The sequence below is a fragment of the Pagrus pagrus genome (genome assembly GCF_965226575.1).
Source record: "Pagrus pagrus genome assembly, chromosome: 19".
NCBI lineage: Eukaryota > Metazoa > Chordata > Actinopteri > Spariformes > Sparidae > Pagrus > Pagrus pagrus.
Window position 1 is genome coordinate 14190683 of NC_140203.1, and position 19161 is coordinate 14209843.

The window sequence follows — 19161 nt, forward strand, 5'->3', positions numbered from 1 at the left end:
ACATTACACTGCTGCGACAAGTGATTTTTCATTCTCATTAACCAGAAGATGGACGTTTTTGCTAGACTGAACCCTGAGAAATGGGTCCATAAAGAAGCTGGATGGTAAAAAAACACATTTACCATAGCTAACCAAGCAACTTTTCTTTATCTTGCAGCCAGGGACCCAAAACGAGAACATTTTACATCGACAATATGGGAAAAAAGCCTGTTACGCTTTAGTTATGCAGGGCAGCAATGGTGAACGGCCTGTGACGACTATAAAGAAATTGCACTTTAGGCTTTAGGTTATTGCTCATGCAGTAAACAAGACGTGCTTTCAAAGTCATGCCTGCTATCCTCCTGACAGCTATTTATTTATTTAGTGACACTCACCTGAAGCTGCCATAGACGATGAGAAGGATGGAGATGAGGAAGGTGGACACCTGGCTGGAGTCCACTAGGGAGTACGCCCTGAAGAGGAGGAGAGAGGAACAGAAACATGAGCACAAACATCTTGAAATAAAACTAGTGAAAATAAATATATCATTTGGTAATTGAATTGGAAAACAAAAGTGTTTTTGCTGCTAAACCATAAATCACACAGTTTCCATAACAACTGTCCTCATACTGACATTACATTGATTAACTGTTAACAACTTGTAATGTTTACTTTTCTACTAAACACACGTTGTGACTACATTAAACATCACTTACACAGCAGGAAAGTAAATCAGCCTTAAAATACACAAACGATACTGTGAAAAGACTCTGCTGCTTCCTCCTTTTGTCCGTCTGTCCTGACTGACTGGAATCTTTTACACATTGCAAGCTGCCATTTTCCCCCCGAAACACAATCGCTTTATTTTTCACCATACTGCTGATTCATTACAAGCCGAGGTGAGTGAAAACACGTTTGTTGTTTGAGTTCAATCACCATCTGATGTGCTGAGTCTTCCTGTTATCTGCCAGATCAGTTATATTTTTTTCAGTGTTCAGTTCAATGTTTGATAAGCCTCTCTGATCATTTTTGAGAGAGAGAGAAAAAAAAAAACTATCTCTCAGCCAATTCACCCTCCATGATGCTTATCCAAACGTGACAGCGATTGTTTTAGCCAAAGGACACATTATTTTTGTTAAAAATTACAGAATAGTGTTGTATGATAACCTGCCTGCCCAGTTATTATTTCTAACAATGCAGCCAAATGCCGCACACCAGCAAAAACACTTAACCAAGAGCCAAAACAAACAAATAAAAACCCTTGCTAACTGGGGCTACACTCAGAGTAGAGATGGTGAGTTAGAATGGACCTTATTCTAGCCACGTCAACTTTAACCTGGGTTAAGAGAGAAAATAACTGAAGCTTCCAAAACCAGGATAGAAATCATAACCACTGGATTTGTTTAACTCAGCTAAACTACACATGTGTCCCTTTCTCTTAAAATAAAGGTGGTTTACCAACCGGATTCTAGTCTATAATCAATTCAGACGTCCAAACCATCAGCTTAACGTCAGAATAGATCATGTTTGCACAGTTCTTTCCATATTTTCTTCATACCACCATGCTGTGGAAAAGAGTAGCAGGCCTTTGCCAGTGTAATTTCAGTCAATCTATTCAGATCTTGCACTACTGACAATTTCACACTGGTTGTGGCCATTTTAAATCGCCAACGCTTTTGAATCTCTGCAGCACATCACATTTGGCAGCCAACCACAATGGATATGTGTGGGGTGGAGAAAATTTTATATCAGGAATTTAGATTAGAAACCTGCAAAAGTGTTGACTAACTGGGCACTAATCCATTCTATGCACTGGCCAACTGACCTGTGCATTGTGTCTTTAAGGTGAACTGGGTACGTACAGTTCAATCTAAGTGCCAAGACTGTCATCACTGGAGTCCAAATTAGGGGATGAGAAGAATTTAGCTTCTTGGAGAACATGTCATACAACGCTGTGAAAACATTTACAATGACGACACCACACACTGGTTCTGCACGTTTAAAGAAAACGCTCCTGTTGTTTTTGCACAAGGCTGAATATATTCTGATCCCCTGAGATCAAGTGGACCTCATAATTACACAGAAGAAAGTGGGGGGAGAGAGGAAAGTGAAAACAATTCGATAGCAAAATAGGAATTGCAAATTTTGTTGCATTTAAAAACACAACAAGCGATCGATTATGAAAATCAATGAGGCAAATGTAATCCATACGGTCCTAGGCAAAGTGGAAACTGTCTACAAAGCAAGGACCAGTGGTATGGTCTTCTAATTTTGGTGAGGCTGATTGATTAAATTTGGAAGGATATGACTCACCCATAGCACCAAAAAGCTATTTCTAATTGTTCTAAACTAAACGATATATATCGGTATCTATGTGTTGTGTCATACAGCAAGATGAAGGCAACATGTTTAATGAAAAATGATCCTGTACATCAAGAAGAGACGTACAGTAACCTGAATGCCTGAGCAAGATGAAATGAATCAGCCATTACTGTCGATCAAAAATACAAACCATGCTGTTCATGCAACACATGAACACACTCCTGCAAGATCTGTCTTTTTTATACTGTCTAGTATAGCAAACAAACATGACATTAAAAGCAATCTGTAGACTTTGCTGAAATTACTGTAATGCAGCAAAAACTACCTAGTTGTAAAAAATTAAATACCTCTTGACCTACAGCCTCCTCATGTGATCTGTGTTTTACTAAACAGACTAGACAAAATAAAAAGAAGCTAATGAAGGACATCATAATGCAAGTCCTCAGCTAAAGGTTGCCATTCAAAAGAGCACCCAAACACTTAAGATTGAAGATGGCTGGCATCTTAGTTCTGTACTTTTTTGATGAAGGCTGAAAATGGATTAAGAGAGTTACTTATCCAGCTCCTTTTCCGCCCGTTTATCAGTCAAACAAACACATTTCCTGGGCTCTTGGAAACAAGAGGTTTGTAAGATCACACATCTGACTAATCCTAAAAACTCTGTATAAAGTCATCTCACTGGGTTTGTTTTCCAGACAAATGTGTAATCAAGCTTCTAGTGTGCAGTCCAATACTGCTTCTGAGCACCAAATCGTTCCCATATCACTCATCTGGGGGCCTTGACGTAGCGTTGACTTGACATGCTACCTCATACTGCAGGCCTTTTTCTGGGGCAAATACAAGGCATGCATTGTCAAGCGCTGCCTTCAGTTGAGAGGTGCAGGTCTGACCCCAATCCTGACCTTTCTGGCTCCTGTTAAACTCTCAGGCCATGAATGCAGGCCAGAGGTAAAAAAAAAAGAAAAAAAAAGAAAGACAATTCCAGCAACCCAAATAATGATGCAATCATCACTGCTCCACCTTCGAAGAGACATCTAAGCTGTTCTCAGTCTGCAGTTTAGCTCGGGTTTCATCAATGTCTTAAAAGGCATCAATGCATCGAACACTTAGTTATATTAGCTATCAGCATATCCATTTGCCATCCTTATCAGCTCTATTCAACCAAGTTAATACAATTATATTGTTTTACAGTCGTATGAACACAATAATGGCCTGTGCCAGAAATGGTCCCTATTTTGCTTTCTAATGCAACACATTTACCATCCACCATTTCATGTGTGTCACAAATTCACTATAATGCTCTAAAAACACTCCACAATGGGAAAAAAGAACAAAAAGCAAACAAATAAACAGCTACGTACACTACATTTGCTGACAATCCCACAATGCAATGCCTCACATTTCATAGATACTACACTCTTGTGAGCCGTAACCTGTCAGTGATTGCTCAAAATTATTATTCTAAACTAGCGTCAGATCAAGATATCAGCCATTAGCTTGCAGACATATTAACATCGATGAATATGTTGGCAGATAAGTAACCCAAGAGTGAAATTGTGTGTACTGTGATCCGCAGATATAATTGTGTAATAATAGGGTTTAAAGGTGACTAGCTGTCGTTAGCTGGTAGCTCAATTAGCCTTGGAGCTTAGCGGCCACATTAGCTGACGGAAGTCAAACGATGACGGGGATGTCATCATGGTCAACAGAGCTCAGCTTGACTGGGCTGGACTTCAGACTGGACTTCAAGCCAGTCTGAAGACAAGAAATGCAGTACAGAGGTGATTTACAGCAGCTCTGACCAAGACTATGACTCCAGGCACAAGAAGACACATCAGATGGGGTATATTACTATCTAGCATCTTGTTTAAAGATATTCATTTAGTATTTCTGGTAATGTGAGGTTGATAGTCTAGTATCCGATATTCCAGTTAGTCTAGGCTGTTTAGACAGCTGGTAGTTGATGGGTTTGAGAGAGGAAGAAGAGAGAAAAAGAGAGCGGATAGTTGATGATGAATTGAGTAGAGTGGGATGGTACTGTGCTGTGTTGGATCTCATTAAAGTTATGAGAAAAACCCTTTACGTGTTGACTGATTTATTCCTCGTCACACACCCACATCGCTTACAGTAACAACAAACTGCAGGACAGAGGCCTAGATGCTGAAGATGTTCGAAGTAGTTACTCAACAGTGTCGGTGTTAGATAGTTTGTTCCGGCAGTACAAGTTTATCTTTCGACTGTAAAATGTCACCATCACTTATTGAAAGGATCCTTATCACAATGATGAGTTACTTGTTTATGTAAAACTCTATTGGTATGAGCCATAAAAGTTTAGTAGCAGTTGAGCAATATTAATAACTGTTGAATTGCTGACTTGACTGCTGACTTCAGAGGAACTTATTGCTCATTTTTGAGGAAGTTTTTAAAGTTTTTCTGACGTTAAGAACGGCAAATGAAGTGAAATTGACACAGCGTTGGTATACAGAGGGCTAAGAGTCATCATAACAGATGCTCCACACAGGAAAACCACATCAGTGAAAAGGAACAATAGTGACATGCTGACCCCCTGACAACACCCTCTAACTGACAATTAACGGACACTTAAGAGGATATGTCTTACACTACAAGATACAGAGCTAGAAAAATGAACCCAACATCTGTCTCAGGTTCTGTCCCTGCCATCTGTTCACAGTACCACAGTCACGCAATTCTTCTTTTTTTATTGTTAAAGTTTGATTCGGTGAACTCCAGGTCATCTTTTTGAAGGCAAAAATGTCTCCCACTCTACTACAACTGTAGCCAGCAACTCAATCCTCACTCGAGTGAAGCAGCATGCAGTGAATATAAATGGTTTTCGTCTGCAACATGCTAGATCACACAGGCTGTATGCGCAATGCCAGCAAAACTTGTGTGAGTGTTAAAGGGAGCAAAAAACACTGAAGTATTTGTTTAAATTACATTAATAAGAATATGGAGGATAACACGATAAACACCATTATGTTATCAACTGGTTTCTTGAGGTTATACGTTTTGGTTTGCTCAGAAAAGGTCAATATATCTTGTTTATATCTTCTAACAAGAAGCTGGCTTTCTAATGTGTGGAACTATCAGGCCCTGCAACAAAAATCAGCCCTTTTCTGTTGGCATGCACTGAATACTGTTTCAGTTCTGAGTATCACTGGGCTGCATTACTAGTTTTCTTCCAAAGTGAACAGCACTTGCATAAAAGAGACACAGTGCTCCAAATCATTTTTCATTCTGGTGCGCATGTGACACAGGAATTCACAGTTTTCATTGTGATACTGAAGGGCGAAAAAGCAAGAATCCCCTGTCTCTTTCATTCATTCATTCACTCAGTAGCACAGGGATGACTACAGGGTGTCTAGGAGGGGAGGGGTAACATGTAGTTCACTGTGGAAACAGGACACCGGGACAATACTGCAGCGTGTAGCTTTGCCCCAGTCTTGTTTGTCTAACACAGGCCCCTACTTAACGGCTGAAAAACACTCTCAGCAGGCATCATCTTTACAAAAACGTCAAATTACAATTGGATCTGGTATACTTGACCAAACGTGTGCATCATATGAAACATTTAACAACATAGTCGATCCAAATTTGACCCCCTTATTCAGGCAAGTTTCCCGAAACAGGTTAAATGTCTTTGCCAGCAGTTTGGGCTCAAGCATTAAGGAAAGTGATTAAGAAACTGACCTTGTTCTTCTCTACACACACACACTAATGATGTCACTGCCTCACTGTCAACACAGCGAGCGCATAGACAGCTAGTTTAATCTACCACAGACCTAATTCATATTCTAGCATCGAACTGCTTCGTCTGAATTCTGCGCACAGAAGCCTGTAGAACATGGGTGAGATAGATGAATGGAACATTTAAAAACAAAATACAATCCCGGACTGTTGAGGGCTGGATGGCAGCCCAAAGTGCCATAAGACGTCCTTGTTCGCTGACAGACTTGGTTTTCAATAACACAATTCCAATACCGTCCTCCTCCATCAAGCCAGTTGCATGCATGACTTGACCACTAAGGGCCCAGGTCACCAGGCCACAATGAGGACTTTTGCGAACGCTGCCCATGTGAGGCGTGGACATTTAGGATTGACTGTGCAGAAATGTCTTACTCAAGCCTCACCAGACTATACAGACAGCTGAGAAACTGTGAGCCTCCAGCATTACTATTTCCTTTACTATCATTTCCACCAGCTTACAGTAGCCACTGGGTGGAGTTGCTGCTGGACATTAAACTGGGAATTAACATTTATCTGCTTCCACCTTCTTCTCCAATTATGAATGTAATGGGTTACATCCTTCAGTGACAAGAATGTAATTTGTGATCAACGGTGACCTTTTTGCTTCCATGAAAATAAGTACAGCTCCTCTGCACTGCTGCACTGCTGCTCTGGTGTGTGTTTACACCCATCTATGGCATTTGTTTCTTTGTTTGATAGGGAGTTGATAAGAGATCAACATGGAAATAGACGGAAACAATTGGCGTACACAGGGCATGTAAGGTCCTGGGTTGGGCTTTGTTCATGATATTATAATTACATGGTTCCCGATTGAGCTCATAGTCACCAGTGTTGCCCTGCTGTACCCGTTTTAGGACCTTTTAGAGAAATGACTAATCAGTCCTAGCTGCTCGTCGCACCCATCAAGACAACCTAATCTAATCATTTTGATAATTTTCTCACTGCAGGTGAACACAATGAGTGAATGATGGGCATGCACCGGGATGTGAAAATGACTGATAGGCGATTGCTTTTTAAAAAAAAATCTTTATTATAAAAATAATTACAGTTTTAAAGTAATTAAGCCCTTCATTACACTATCTTTAAGAAAGAGCACATATTTAATCATACAAATGTATGACATGACCTTTAAAAAAGGTACACAACGTAGTTTGGGAAAATAAATTCAAACTGATGAGGAAAACATTTGCAACATTACCGAGTAAGTAAACTCTGAAATATCTGAATAGTGTTTGAAGCTAGAAAGGTGGCCAGTTAGAAGGTTCCTGCTAGGGCTGTAACGATTCATCGAGTTACTCGAGTTACTCGATTACAAAAATTGGTCGAGGCAAAAACTCTGCCTCGAAGCGTCGTTAAATTCCTATGACGCGCAGGGATCTTGAATGTTCCACACGGACCGTTGTTAATACTACTGCGTAAAGTGCCGTACACGGACACGGAGAGGCCTCTCCGTCGCCGGAGAGCCGGAGAGCCTGACGGAGAGCCTCTCCGTACTCTCCGGGCGCGGAGTTTCCGTCACTCCGTCGAGGGGAAACGGAGACGGCAAGGGCTGTGATTGGTCCTCTAAACTCACGTCCTCACGCTGGTTCTCCAGCAGCCCGGGGGGGATTGCATTGCGTATCCGCCACCACGACGGAGAACTGCGAAGGCTCGAGATGACATGCCAGAGCAGAATCAGTTTGTGCGCGTTTAAAAAACGTAGATATGATATCTGCTTTACAGACAGTTGAGACCGACGTGACATGTTCTCTCTCTCTGTCTGTCTGTAAGTGTGTGTGCACGTGTGTTTGTTTACGTCGGTCCGGAGCTCCTCCCTTCGTAAAACAGAGCGGAGGAGAATTGTAGATGCGCGACGATGAAGAAATTATTAATTAAATGAACACGGTCCGGACCGGTTCTATAGGAAAAGTGACCTTAAATGACTTCTGTTGTGATTTGGTGCTATGTATAACATAAAATTATATATAACACAGCATGCGTGCACACACATAGGTTGCTAGGTTACCATAGCAAATGGCCTATCCCAGAGATTATATATTATTTGTTAGTAGGTGGTTAGAAGGTGCAATCCCTTTTTGTAATGTTGTATAAGACAACACTAAGGCAAAATGGCCGTTACTATTTAAGTTTGTATTGATTCATAGTGTTACATGTTATACATGTTTTACAGTAAGTTGAAACTGTATTGTTATTTAATTGTTTGCACTTGCACTAAATGAGTAAATTGCAATAAAGTTTTGGAGCCAAATGTTGGAGGTGTAAGAAATACCTCTGTTTTTTAAAGAAATAAAAGCCAAATGGTTGATCATTTTACAGCCACATCATTTTCGTCATGCATTATTTGTTTTGGTTGTTTAGAAATGCAAAAAAAAAAGATATATATATATATACGATTAATCGATTAATCGATCGATAAAGTGCTAGATTAATCGATTCCAAAAAGAATCGATAGCTACAGCCCTAGTTCCTGCAAATATAAACAAAGTCATATGAATTAATCGTGTCGTCCTTTGCTGACGTTATTTATTCGGTCATGAAAATCAATGAAGAATTTTCTCTTCAGATTAAAATTTGTGCCCCAAAACATGGTTCACCTTTAATATGACTTTTATGATAAGAGTTTTTAGTACCTACATAGCCTACAAGCTGGTGGCAAGGACTTCACAAACCAGTTACCCGTGAATGTGCCAGTACGAAATGTGTATCAACCAATACCGTAGTTTGGTCGATAAATCAGTACATCCCTGGCCTCACAATTCAGGATGCACTAGACTACCGTCTCTCCAACTTTAACTATTTGGGCTCTTAAATTCTGAAGCCTAATCTTAAGTGGTGCTTCTGTTCAGGACTCAGGCAACAGGTGCTTCAGTAATCCGTCAGATTCAAACAGGCCCATGTGTGCTCTGAGCTGAGAATACAGCAGCTTTGGTGAGTCTATGTACTTATAGCATACTGTATATAACACAGTGTGTATGGGACAGGGGTTGCCGTCATTTTTCTTCTTGGATTTTTCTCAGATTCTTGTAACTAAAGATCACACAGACTCCAACACTAGAAATTACTGTTAATAAGGTGAGCAGGCTTATTTTAAATGTGCAGAAATTACAACATCACCTACTTTGCGAGTTGTGTGAATGATTAGTTGATGAGTCAGTGTCTAGAGACTGAGTTTGAATCAGATTATACTGTGGATGGTCTTAATAATAATAGGATTTGGGGATTAGATCGTAATAACCAAGTTTCCTGAGGAAGGATGGTTTTTTTTCCTGCTCATTTCACTAATGAAAAAAGCCCAAAGGGAAAGAACAAATATACTTTTGGACTACTGCTGTTGTCAACATGGACCTGAAGCCATCATCTAATTTTTGATGTCTACATGATTGCATATTTAAGTATATTAGATACCAATATTAACAGGCATATTTAAAGTCCCCCTCCAGTCAAAAATGTGTTTTTCTTCTTGTTCCCACAGTTAAATGCTTGAGCTGATTCACTGTGTAGACTGATGTATGTGCAGATTGTGACACTAGAAGGCCGTTTTCACATTCATCTACTGAAAGTGTAAATCTCCTCTGTGCTCATTGACAATCTGATTGTAATAGGTGGGCGTACGAGCATGATCTGTGAGATCACAAATAGTTTGGAAGTCAATTCTGGTCCAATATTCAGCAAGTGGGATGTAGAAACTTGAAGCCAACAGTCTTTAAGACAAACCTTTACACAATCACTGTGATAATAGTCTCTAAACAATATTCTACACTAATCTCAGAAATTGATGGTTATATACTCAAGCAGGTGGCTACAGCGAAGGGGGCGACACCATGTTATCAGTCTGAGGTAATAACAGTACCAATTAATGGCAGGCAGCAGCTGATCCACTAATTTCAAAGAAAGAAAAAATTCTCACTAACGTCTACTACAGGGCTGATTTGTAATACGATTGCAGTAAAAGACAATCTTTTGCTGTTAATGGCAAATACACTGGCAAGTTAGCTCGTAATCTCTCCTTTTTGTCCAAAAGCTACGCACAGTACAACACAATGTCCTCAGCAGCACATTTAACAACCACAAAAGTATTTAATACTTTGGAACTGACTCATTTTTCGTTAACTGCTTAATGGCTAGTAAATGTTCATCTTTTACCAGCCACTCTATAGATTACCATTGTTTTCTTGGTTGGTGAGTGAAGCATATCTACCAGCCACTGGGATATTTCACCAGCATCTGCCTGGCGGCTGGTGCTAACTTTTGGTCCTGTTTGCGAGGCAGTAAAAAGCTGCTGCAGTGATGAGCTTAGCAGGTAGCCTCAATAATGCGATGTGATGCCACTGTGCAAATATGGTAATGTGCTCAGATTTTGCTTGCGATACTGAAAAACAGGCCTGACTTTGTTCTACTGAACCTCAAAAGATTCTCTCCAAACATGAGAATCCCCCACACAATCCGCAGAATCAACAGCGCTAAAACGATTTATCAGCAAGTTGATGAACAATTGAACACGCACGTCATCCACCAAGTACATGTGTGAAAGCGCTACATATTACCCAACAGACTTTCAGTTTCGCGTATGTGGTTGCTGCAGATCACTCAACAGATGAAATGGGTGACACAGTGTGGGCTCAGTGGTTTGACTTCATAACCTTTTTCCCATTTATAGTCTCATGTTTAGAGTGAGGTCACAACGTAAGGTGATGTCTACATGTTGTCTGCTGCTTGTCTGTGACATCTCCTCACCTTATCAATGTTCCAAGCGCTGTATCGTCGACAACTGTAATTACCATGACCCCGGATGACTGAGAACCTTCATCTCCTTATCAGAGTCAAGACTTCTTGTGACATATATTCAGCCATCTCCGGTAGTACAGGTATGTTTGCATTCCCATGCCTTCAAAATGCATTCAATTACTGTGCCACTCATCAAACTACAAAGGTCTGTTCTGATGGTAAGATCCTGACAACAACTTTGATTGTCGACATGGCTGTTTTGTTTTCCATGTCCCTCCCTCTCCACATCACAACACTTCCATCTTTCTCAGGCTTATTCTTAAAGTTACTGGTACATTTTTAAGCGCACTCTTACATCAGGACCTGAAGGAATTAAAGACTGGACCTTTTGGCTGTTCAGCAAAGCATTCAACTATGATGCTAAAGCTAAGTAAAGAAACCAATGGCTAAGGCAAGTCCAATACTTTATCCTTACTGTAAAAAGGCCTCTCTGTGATCGAAAATAGTAGCAAAACAAAACTGTTTATGATTAAAGACAATATTTCCCCCCTTCCAAATTAGCAGATGAAAAGCTTTCAGACGATGGCGCGTGCAGTGACTGATTAATGTTTCCTAGCCTGGATGGACAAATGCATTTAAATGCAATATGACAATTGCACAGGACTGCTGTTACCCAACATGGCTCTGTGACTGGATATCACCATGTGCACTTCAGGAAGCGCTACTTTCACAATTTCACCTAAAATGTAATGGTTGAAAAGTTCTGACTTACAGAGCATGCATCAGACAAGCTGCAAAACTGAAAAAGGAAGAGAAAGTGGGAGAAAACAAGTCCCTTGACAGACAAAGTAGTGTGGTGGCAACATAAAGCCACCTACTTACTGATGGTTAGGAATCACGGCAGCTACACAGCTACCTGCCGCTGTGAAGGCTGCCGAAAGATACTTTATAACTGTACATTAGCCAATTGTTTACCACAAGGCTCAACATGGGATGCTGTGGTTTACTTGTTAGTAATTTATCCAGGCAGCAATATAGTTGCTATAAAACTAACTGTGCAGAACACAACTTGAAACAGCTGCCGAGCACGGCATCCAAACCAAATGTCTGAACACGCTGTCATCAGAGATTTGTGTTTTCTAAAAACCTGCTTAGCCAAACACCACCGATACAATATATTGGATTATCTATGCTTATGGTTGCTTAAGAAAGTGGCTTTAGTGCTGAATGTGTGATTGTTTCACTAAATGGTTGAATAGCAGAAGTGTTGCTTCTTACGTGACAGGTATGTCACAACTACACGAGCGTTTGTATTTCTGCATTCAAGGTAGTGGCAGCGTGGGGCTTCGTTCAGTGGCTCAAGATGTGGTGTAGTCTGGAGTGAGTTAAGCTGATACTCTCCTGCTGAAAAGTGACAGAGACTAAGGCAGACTAATACAGACAATGACTCGTGTTGGACATGTTTGCAGAGGATAGATTGCTTTGCGCTCCGGGATAAGCCTGATTTAAAACTTCAACATCCGTGCATTTAAAATGCAAAAAATATAGCACAGCATGTAGTGTAACTTTAAGTCACTGATGTTTGTACGAAGTAAAGACTCATTCAACATTTCTCCACCACAATCAGAACCACACAGCGTTTAAAGTGTAAAGCAGCCAGTCACGTGACACAAATTACAGATGATTGTATGTTGCTGTGTGGTGTAAAAGTGTCTTTGCACACTGCAGCGGTTAAACCAAATCAAAAGTTTTGCTTTACAACCATACTGATAAGTCAAATATGCTTTAAATTGTTTTAGCCAACTGAACCAATTATTTACCTCTAAAGTTCTTTGGTGACATTTATGCAGTCTCTGGCAGAATAGATGGCGACTATCCTTAATAATGTTTTTCTGCTTAGCTTGCACATTAACTAGCAATTACATACTCAACGCCCATTTAGACAGGATTTATATTTCTCTGGTGGAGGTTGGGATATTTTAAAAAGGAAATTATCACCATTTGAAGAAATACACTTGTGGTCTGAAGGAGAGTTAAATAAAAAGACTGATCATAATGTACTGTCTATGTGCTCTATACAGAGAATGATTCAAGACATGTTAAGCCGAACTTAAAACAAAGACTGTAAGCTCAATGTGCAAGAACATTTTGAAGATGCTGGATTTTCTCCCCTCTTCCTCACTGATGAAGGCTAGTTATTTCCCTGTATGTTTGTTTTCAACATGTGATCTGCATCTAGATATACTATCTGGATAAAGGAAATAGCATGCTGGCAAGTCTCCCCTTACAAAAAGGAATTTAAAAATGAATGATGACTGTCCATAGCAATGCTCCCTTTGACCTGGGACGCACCATCTTTATTGACAAGTCCGCTTAATTTACGTATTGAGATCACAACACAGGCAGAGTGGAGACAGCAACGCTTATTAATATAAAAAGGTGTAAACGCCAACGCCCGAGGACTGAATGTGATTATCCAGATACAGATAACATACAAATACAGTTGTAAGTGTAAATGTTTGTGTATTTGTCCTCTAATCACTGGAAGACATCTGTCACAACCCACCAGCACTGAAAAAGAAGCCCTACATGCAAGCACTTTCATTGAAAAACCCCAAAACATCAGATTAATACTTTCGTAAATCAACTCTGTTTTAGTGTTTTACTTAATCCTGATCAAGTAACATGTGAAACAGGATTTTCATCACCTGTTGTTAGCAATAATCTAATAAATTATCAGTGTGTATGAGGCCGTCACCTGGTAGCTGTTCACCACTCACCACAGTACAACCCCCAAAAATCAACATTACTCATTCACTATTAATAAACGCTGGTGTACATAACTAATAGATGGGATTTTCCCAAACAATAACCGTCGGTGTGAATTCCCAAATATAACTACTGCCGTTTCTACCTGCTGAATATTTTTAGCTGTCCACATTACCTTACAGAATGCAGGTCATGGTGACGATTACAAATGAGACGATTGATACCGGTGAGAATCTTTGGCTTAATCCTAGACCAGTGGTGTAGTTTCATGACAGCATGTTTATGAAAACTATGATTACACAGAGGCAAAGAAATATCGACAAAATAAAAAAGGTATGGTAGTTTGACAAAGGCTTCCATTAACTGAGCTCCAACTCAAGTCACACAGTCAATGTTAAGTGACTATAGAGACAAGATCACGACATATTATAACATAAATTGGGAGTTAGTTAAACTGATGATATCAAAACACAACATGTCTCTGTGCTTCTACCATTCAATGAACCCAGTCTGCTGCTTAGAGAGCCATTGATTTGGACTACACATACAACAAGAGGATGCTCTTCTAAAAAATGATCATTACAAACACTCAACCTCAGTTGTTGGGATCAAACGAGCATAATTTAGCCTACATTGATTAGCTAGGCCTCAACAAAAGTCAGGTCATTTTCATTCATGGGGACAATGCTTTTCAGTGATCCCATCATCTCTGTCTGGCTTCGTCTAAGCTCCTCTTCACCAGGCACTGAAATTCAACTGTAACGTTAACCTGGCATCGAGTGTGTACGCTTCACAAATATCTAAATGTGTTTCAAGCCAAGCTATACCAAGCTCACCCTGAAACTGGCATTTTGGAGCATGACTGCGATGCCAGTTAGCTAGCTTAGCTCCACGGCAGAACCTTTGTTATGGTGTGCAGCGGGTCGACGACGAAATGCTAGCCATTTAATAAGCTAACGCTAACTTGTTGACACAGCTAACGTCCATTAATCTGACTGACACTGTCATACAACGCTGTGCTTATTGTACAGAAACACAATAATGATAGTGTGAGCCAAAGAGTCATTCACTGACGAGCTAACTCAATGAGCTTAGCGACCCGTCAGGGCAGCTAGCTCCTTTAGCACTCGCTCACAATAGCACCCATTGGAATCGGGGGACGCTGTGTAGCGTTAGCACAGCATCAGCTGGTGGATCTGATTAGCCGCTGCTAGCTAACCAGCCAGCTCAAGTTAGCTGTTAGCAATATCAGAGCTGCAGGAGAAAAAAATATTTGGATGAGAGACATTTTGCCATATAGACGGTGATAAACGCATCTCAGTGCGTTGGCGTGTAGAGCCAAGTATTATCGTGAATTGTCAGAGATATAATTCATTGGTTTAGTGACCTATATCAATCAGACTCGGCAGTGACTGTTAGCAGTAGCTAGCGTTAGGTAGCTACTACTAATCGGTAGCGCGATGCCTGTGCGCACTCACCAAGATGAGTAGCCCTGCTCCGCCATATCGCCGAAAACAGTGGGTTCCGCGACTGTGGCTAACACAGATTCAGGTCCCGGTGACAACCCGTCAGGACCTCGGAGAGGTTTTCTGCTTATCCTTCACAATCCCGACGTCCTAGCTGTTACTTTTAGGTGACAACATGATGATACATCCCGGCGGCAGCTAGTGATCACTAGCTGGAGATCTTGCAATTGAAATGGGAATGGTGGTTTGCTATCGTTAGGTGGACAAGACAAAGCACCCCGAGAAAAAAAAAAACCACACTGATGTTATTTTCGTCGGTTTCGCTAATGTCCTGCCGTCACCCCCAGCCGAGAAGGCTCGGTCTCCAACGATGCTACACCCACTGTAAATCCATATTCAGCGCGATGTGTCCAGGGTAAATTCGGATATTCCTCAAGTCTGCACCCCTAGCTGTTATGGAAGACGTTCAGCTTTGTTTTCTATGGCGAGAGTCACGGGAACGCGCAAAATCGCCCTGCTGTAGCGCTTTACAAGTAGGACGTGCACTGAAACGCTTTTGTGCACCGAGACTGCTCGCGATGGTTTCCCTTCAGCTGGCAGCGGCGCAGCCCGTCACACACACCTACAGCTGAAGCCGCGAGCATTACGTCGATTGTAAAAATGTGATTTATTGTTTTCACATTGAATTAACTGGCATTATCGCGACACGTGATTTGAATCACTGACTGCAATCCATCAGATACTGGACTCATTTCATCAACTATTATGAGGAGGAATAAAAAAATACACAAATTAAAAGAGAATATTATGGTTTATATTTAAAATAAATAAATAAATAAATAAAAAATTGGTATAGATGACATGTGCTTGAGCTCTTTTTTGCAGAGCGCAGAGAGAAGAAGTGATAAATAGTCCCACATGGACCTCAGTCACCTCAGTTATCAGGAGAATTTGTTCATTAAAATCCCTCACAGGCTGTTTTAAATGAATTCATGCCCCAGCGGCAAAGCAGATAACTCAGGCTGCCACGGGCAATAAAAAACACAGCAAGATCAACACAACACATAAACACAAAACATTCTTGTGGGTTACAACAAGTCAATCAATTAAAATCTATTGGAAATAATGTTAGGCCTTACATGTGGTGGCGCCCCCTTCGGTTAATCAGTGTAATTACACAGAAAGCTTCATCCATCACTGGCTTTAATTGATCTCTGGAAGCCCTCGGATATTTCAGAGTGATGACCTGAATGACCCGACGACCCCTCTGTTTGCACCTGCACCAGCAACATGACGGATGGGTCACCGCCCCTAAGCGCCCCTATGCCTGTGTAAAAGAATAACCCGGTTTTCCCAGTTTCCATTGTGCTTTTAACTGAGAGATCTTGCAGCCAATCGTTGCACTGAAGCTGCTGTGGGTTAAAGATGATTACATCTGTGCACAAATGCCTCAGGGACGGGCAGGTCTTATTGTTGACGTAACCTCAGCTTAGATCAGCGCTGTCTTGTCTGAGTTAGTTTTCAAATTACACACTTAAGACAATGTAATTAATTAGCATCCCTAAAGGCAGCAATGTACAACCCTTAATATAAAGACTGCTGGATGGATGAACAACATACCACTTTTATTAGCTGTGCATTTGGTGAATACATTTATGGTCTTTGTGAGCTTTGTGATCCTCTGACCTTTCATCTAGTGGATCTAGTTTAGTATTTCTCTAAAAAGTTTGTTTTCCTCAACAATAAACCGCCTCACAGAACTGTCATCGTCGCTGTAGACTCTTTGTCTCGCTCTGTTTAAAGAGCCTTATCAGTATGCAGCACAACTGAAAGATCAATGGGTCAATAAAACCAGTTCCCCTTGTGGAAAACCCAAGGTTCATAACAGTTCATAAACAATGCTCCCATCAGATTATGAGATACAGTGTATTGTGGGAAAGTTGGCATTTTGACTGGAGGTGCACGGAAAGAAGAAGATGTACACGTTTGTCCTCTGGGTAACATAGATGTGCTCAGTGAATTCAATGGCAATCTGCCCATTAGACTTTGATATCTTCAAGTGGATATTATGGCCGGAGGCTGGTGAGAGTTGAGATCAGGAGGTCACCGGAAGATTCATGAAAGGCTGCGGAAAATTTGATCCAAATCTAGCTGAGTTAAAGGTGTCCAAAAGAGAAATGGTATATCCTCTGCGCATTCTGGATGGGCTCAAAAAAAATTCACAGCAATCTACCGATCAGATTTCTTGTGCTCAAGTTGAAATGATAGTGAAGTGACAGAAACACCAGATAACCAGTCAAGTGATCATCAGATTAATTATCTGGGGATGAATGTCTACAGCAAAGTCTCAGTATTTACCTCCAAGTTTAGCTGCAGATTCACAAATCTTAAAACACACATGACATTTGCAAATGCTAGTTTACACGTTCTCAGTAGTGAAGCTCTGGTGTGGTGCAGACTCGACTGCTCTGATCCCTGTTGTTCACTGATATTAACAAAACAATACAGACTCTCTTCTTGACTGTAAAACCACTCGTGCCGACTGATAAATTGTATTTTCATCATCGCGATATGAAAATGCACGAGAAACACGCACTGTGCATTCGCACTCTGCATGCGAACATCGGACCTTTCAAGGGAGGGCCAATCGAATGAAGCAACAGACAGCAGTCAGGTACCCTCAAGGTAACTCGTGGAAATTGGACGACTTCGCAGATGGCTGAGGAAGGAGAGAAGAGCTGATATGATCGCTTGAATATTTGTTCATTTATCGACAGTCATATCATTGAGGTACTGAACAATGTTATGTTAAAGATTTTTCCTCATCCTGCAGGTCTGGATGACCTATGAGCCATGTAAGGGATAGGAATGGAGAATGAATACATGAATGAATGCCTTTATTGCCTTTATTGTCATTGCAGGAGCAGCATACACTGAAATTAAGAGTGCAACTCTGTCAAAATCACAGGATATAAAACAATAAATAACATATGACAATATAAATATAAAAACTTAGTATAAAAAGTGAGGTATCAGTATTGTACACGAAGGTGCGAGTAGATGGCAGCATGTTTAAGAGTCTCAGTGTTATTTTGTGTTTAGTGTGGATGTGGCCTTGGGAAAGAAACTGCCTCTGAATCTTGAGGTGCGTGTTGAGTGTGCAGGGTCTCTGATAATGTTGTTGGCTCTGCTGAGGTAGCGTGAGGTGGCGATCTCCTCCAGGCAGGGCAGTGGGCAGCCAGGGATTGTTTTCAGCTGATTTAACTACTCTCTGCAGGGCTCTTTAGTCTGCAGCAGAGCGGCCTGCATACCATATCGAGATGCAGTGTGCGAGTTTGCTCTCAATTGTCGCCCGGTAGAAGGCCACCAGCAGCTTGTTGCTCCTCCCGAGCACTCTCAGGAAGTGGGGTCTCTGCTGCACTCTCTTCACCGTTGCAGTTGTGTTGACTCCCAAGACTCCAAGGAATCTAAAGGACTGCACCCATTCAACAGATGACCCCTTTATACAGAGCTGGGCCGGGTTTGTGTCACATTTCCTCCTAAAGTCCAGTACGAGTTGTTTGGTCTTTGAGGTTGTTCAGTGGAAACCACAGCGACAGTCTCTGTATCTCCTCCCTGTACGCTGACTCGTCTCCCCTGAGATGAGCCCAATGACGGTTGTGTCATCGGCATATTTAATGATGGTGTTGGACGAGTGGGCGGGATGTTTTTATGCCAAATCAATGATGTCAAACTCATGTATCTACACTGTTGGAGACTTGCAACTCGAAGAAGTCATAGCAGAGAGGAAGAAATGGTCCTAAACGTGGCCTCATTTCATGGAGAGATGACCACAGTGGTAGTTGTGATGTCTGGAACGTGATACTTCAGATATCTTTTCACACAACGTAGACTTGCAACATATTTGACCCACAAAGTGACACTGTTTGCCGACCCAGCAGCGAAAATGATGCTGAAAATCTGCGTATGCCTTCTTTTTACCACACAGAAAGATGATCAGGAACCAATGAAGGAATTGATGAAGAATCAGACCAATAAGCAGAATCCATAATTGCAGTGGTATCTATCTTATCAATTCCCATCCTTAGTCCTGGTCAATATAAAGGGCTGCAGCATTCCACCACAAAGCCTT

General features: G+C 41.1%; 1 protein-coding gene across 2 annotated transcripts in view; it reads right to left on the bottom strand.

The window, feature by feature from the left end:
* Positions 1 to 15616, bottom strand: part of sppl3 (signal peptide peptidase 3) — a 28892-nt gene extending 13276 nt beyond the window's left edge. Inside the window, exons 1-2 of one of the 2 annotated variants that reach the window (XM_084383231.1) lie at positions 15042 to 15616; positions 375 to 452 (exon numbers count right to left, since the gene is read on the bottom strand). In XM_084383231.1, coding sequence (XP_084239357.1) covers positions 375 to 452; positions 15042 to 15067 — 104 coding nt within the window. In that variant the 5' untranslated portion in view covers positions 15068 to 15616. The remainder of the gene's footprint in view (positions 1 to 374; positions 453 to 15041) is intronic. The other variant, XM_084383232.1, reaches the window with a different exon arrangement.
* Between the last annotated feature and the right edge of the window lie 3545 nt (positions 15617 to 19161).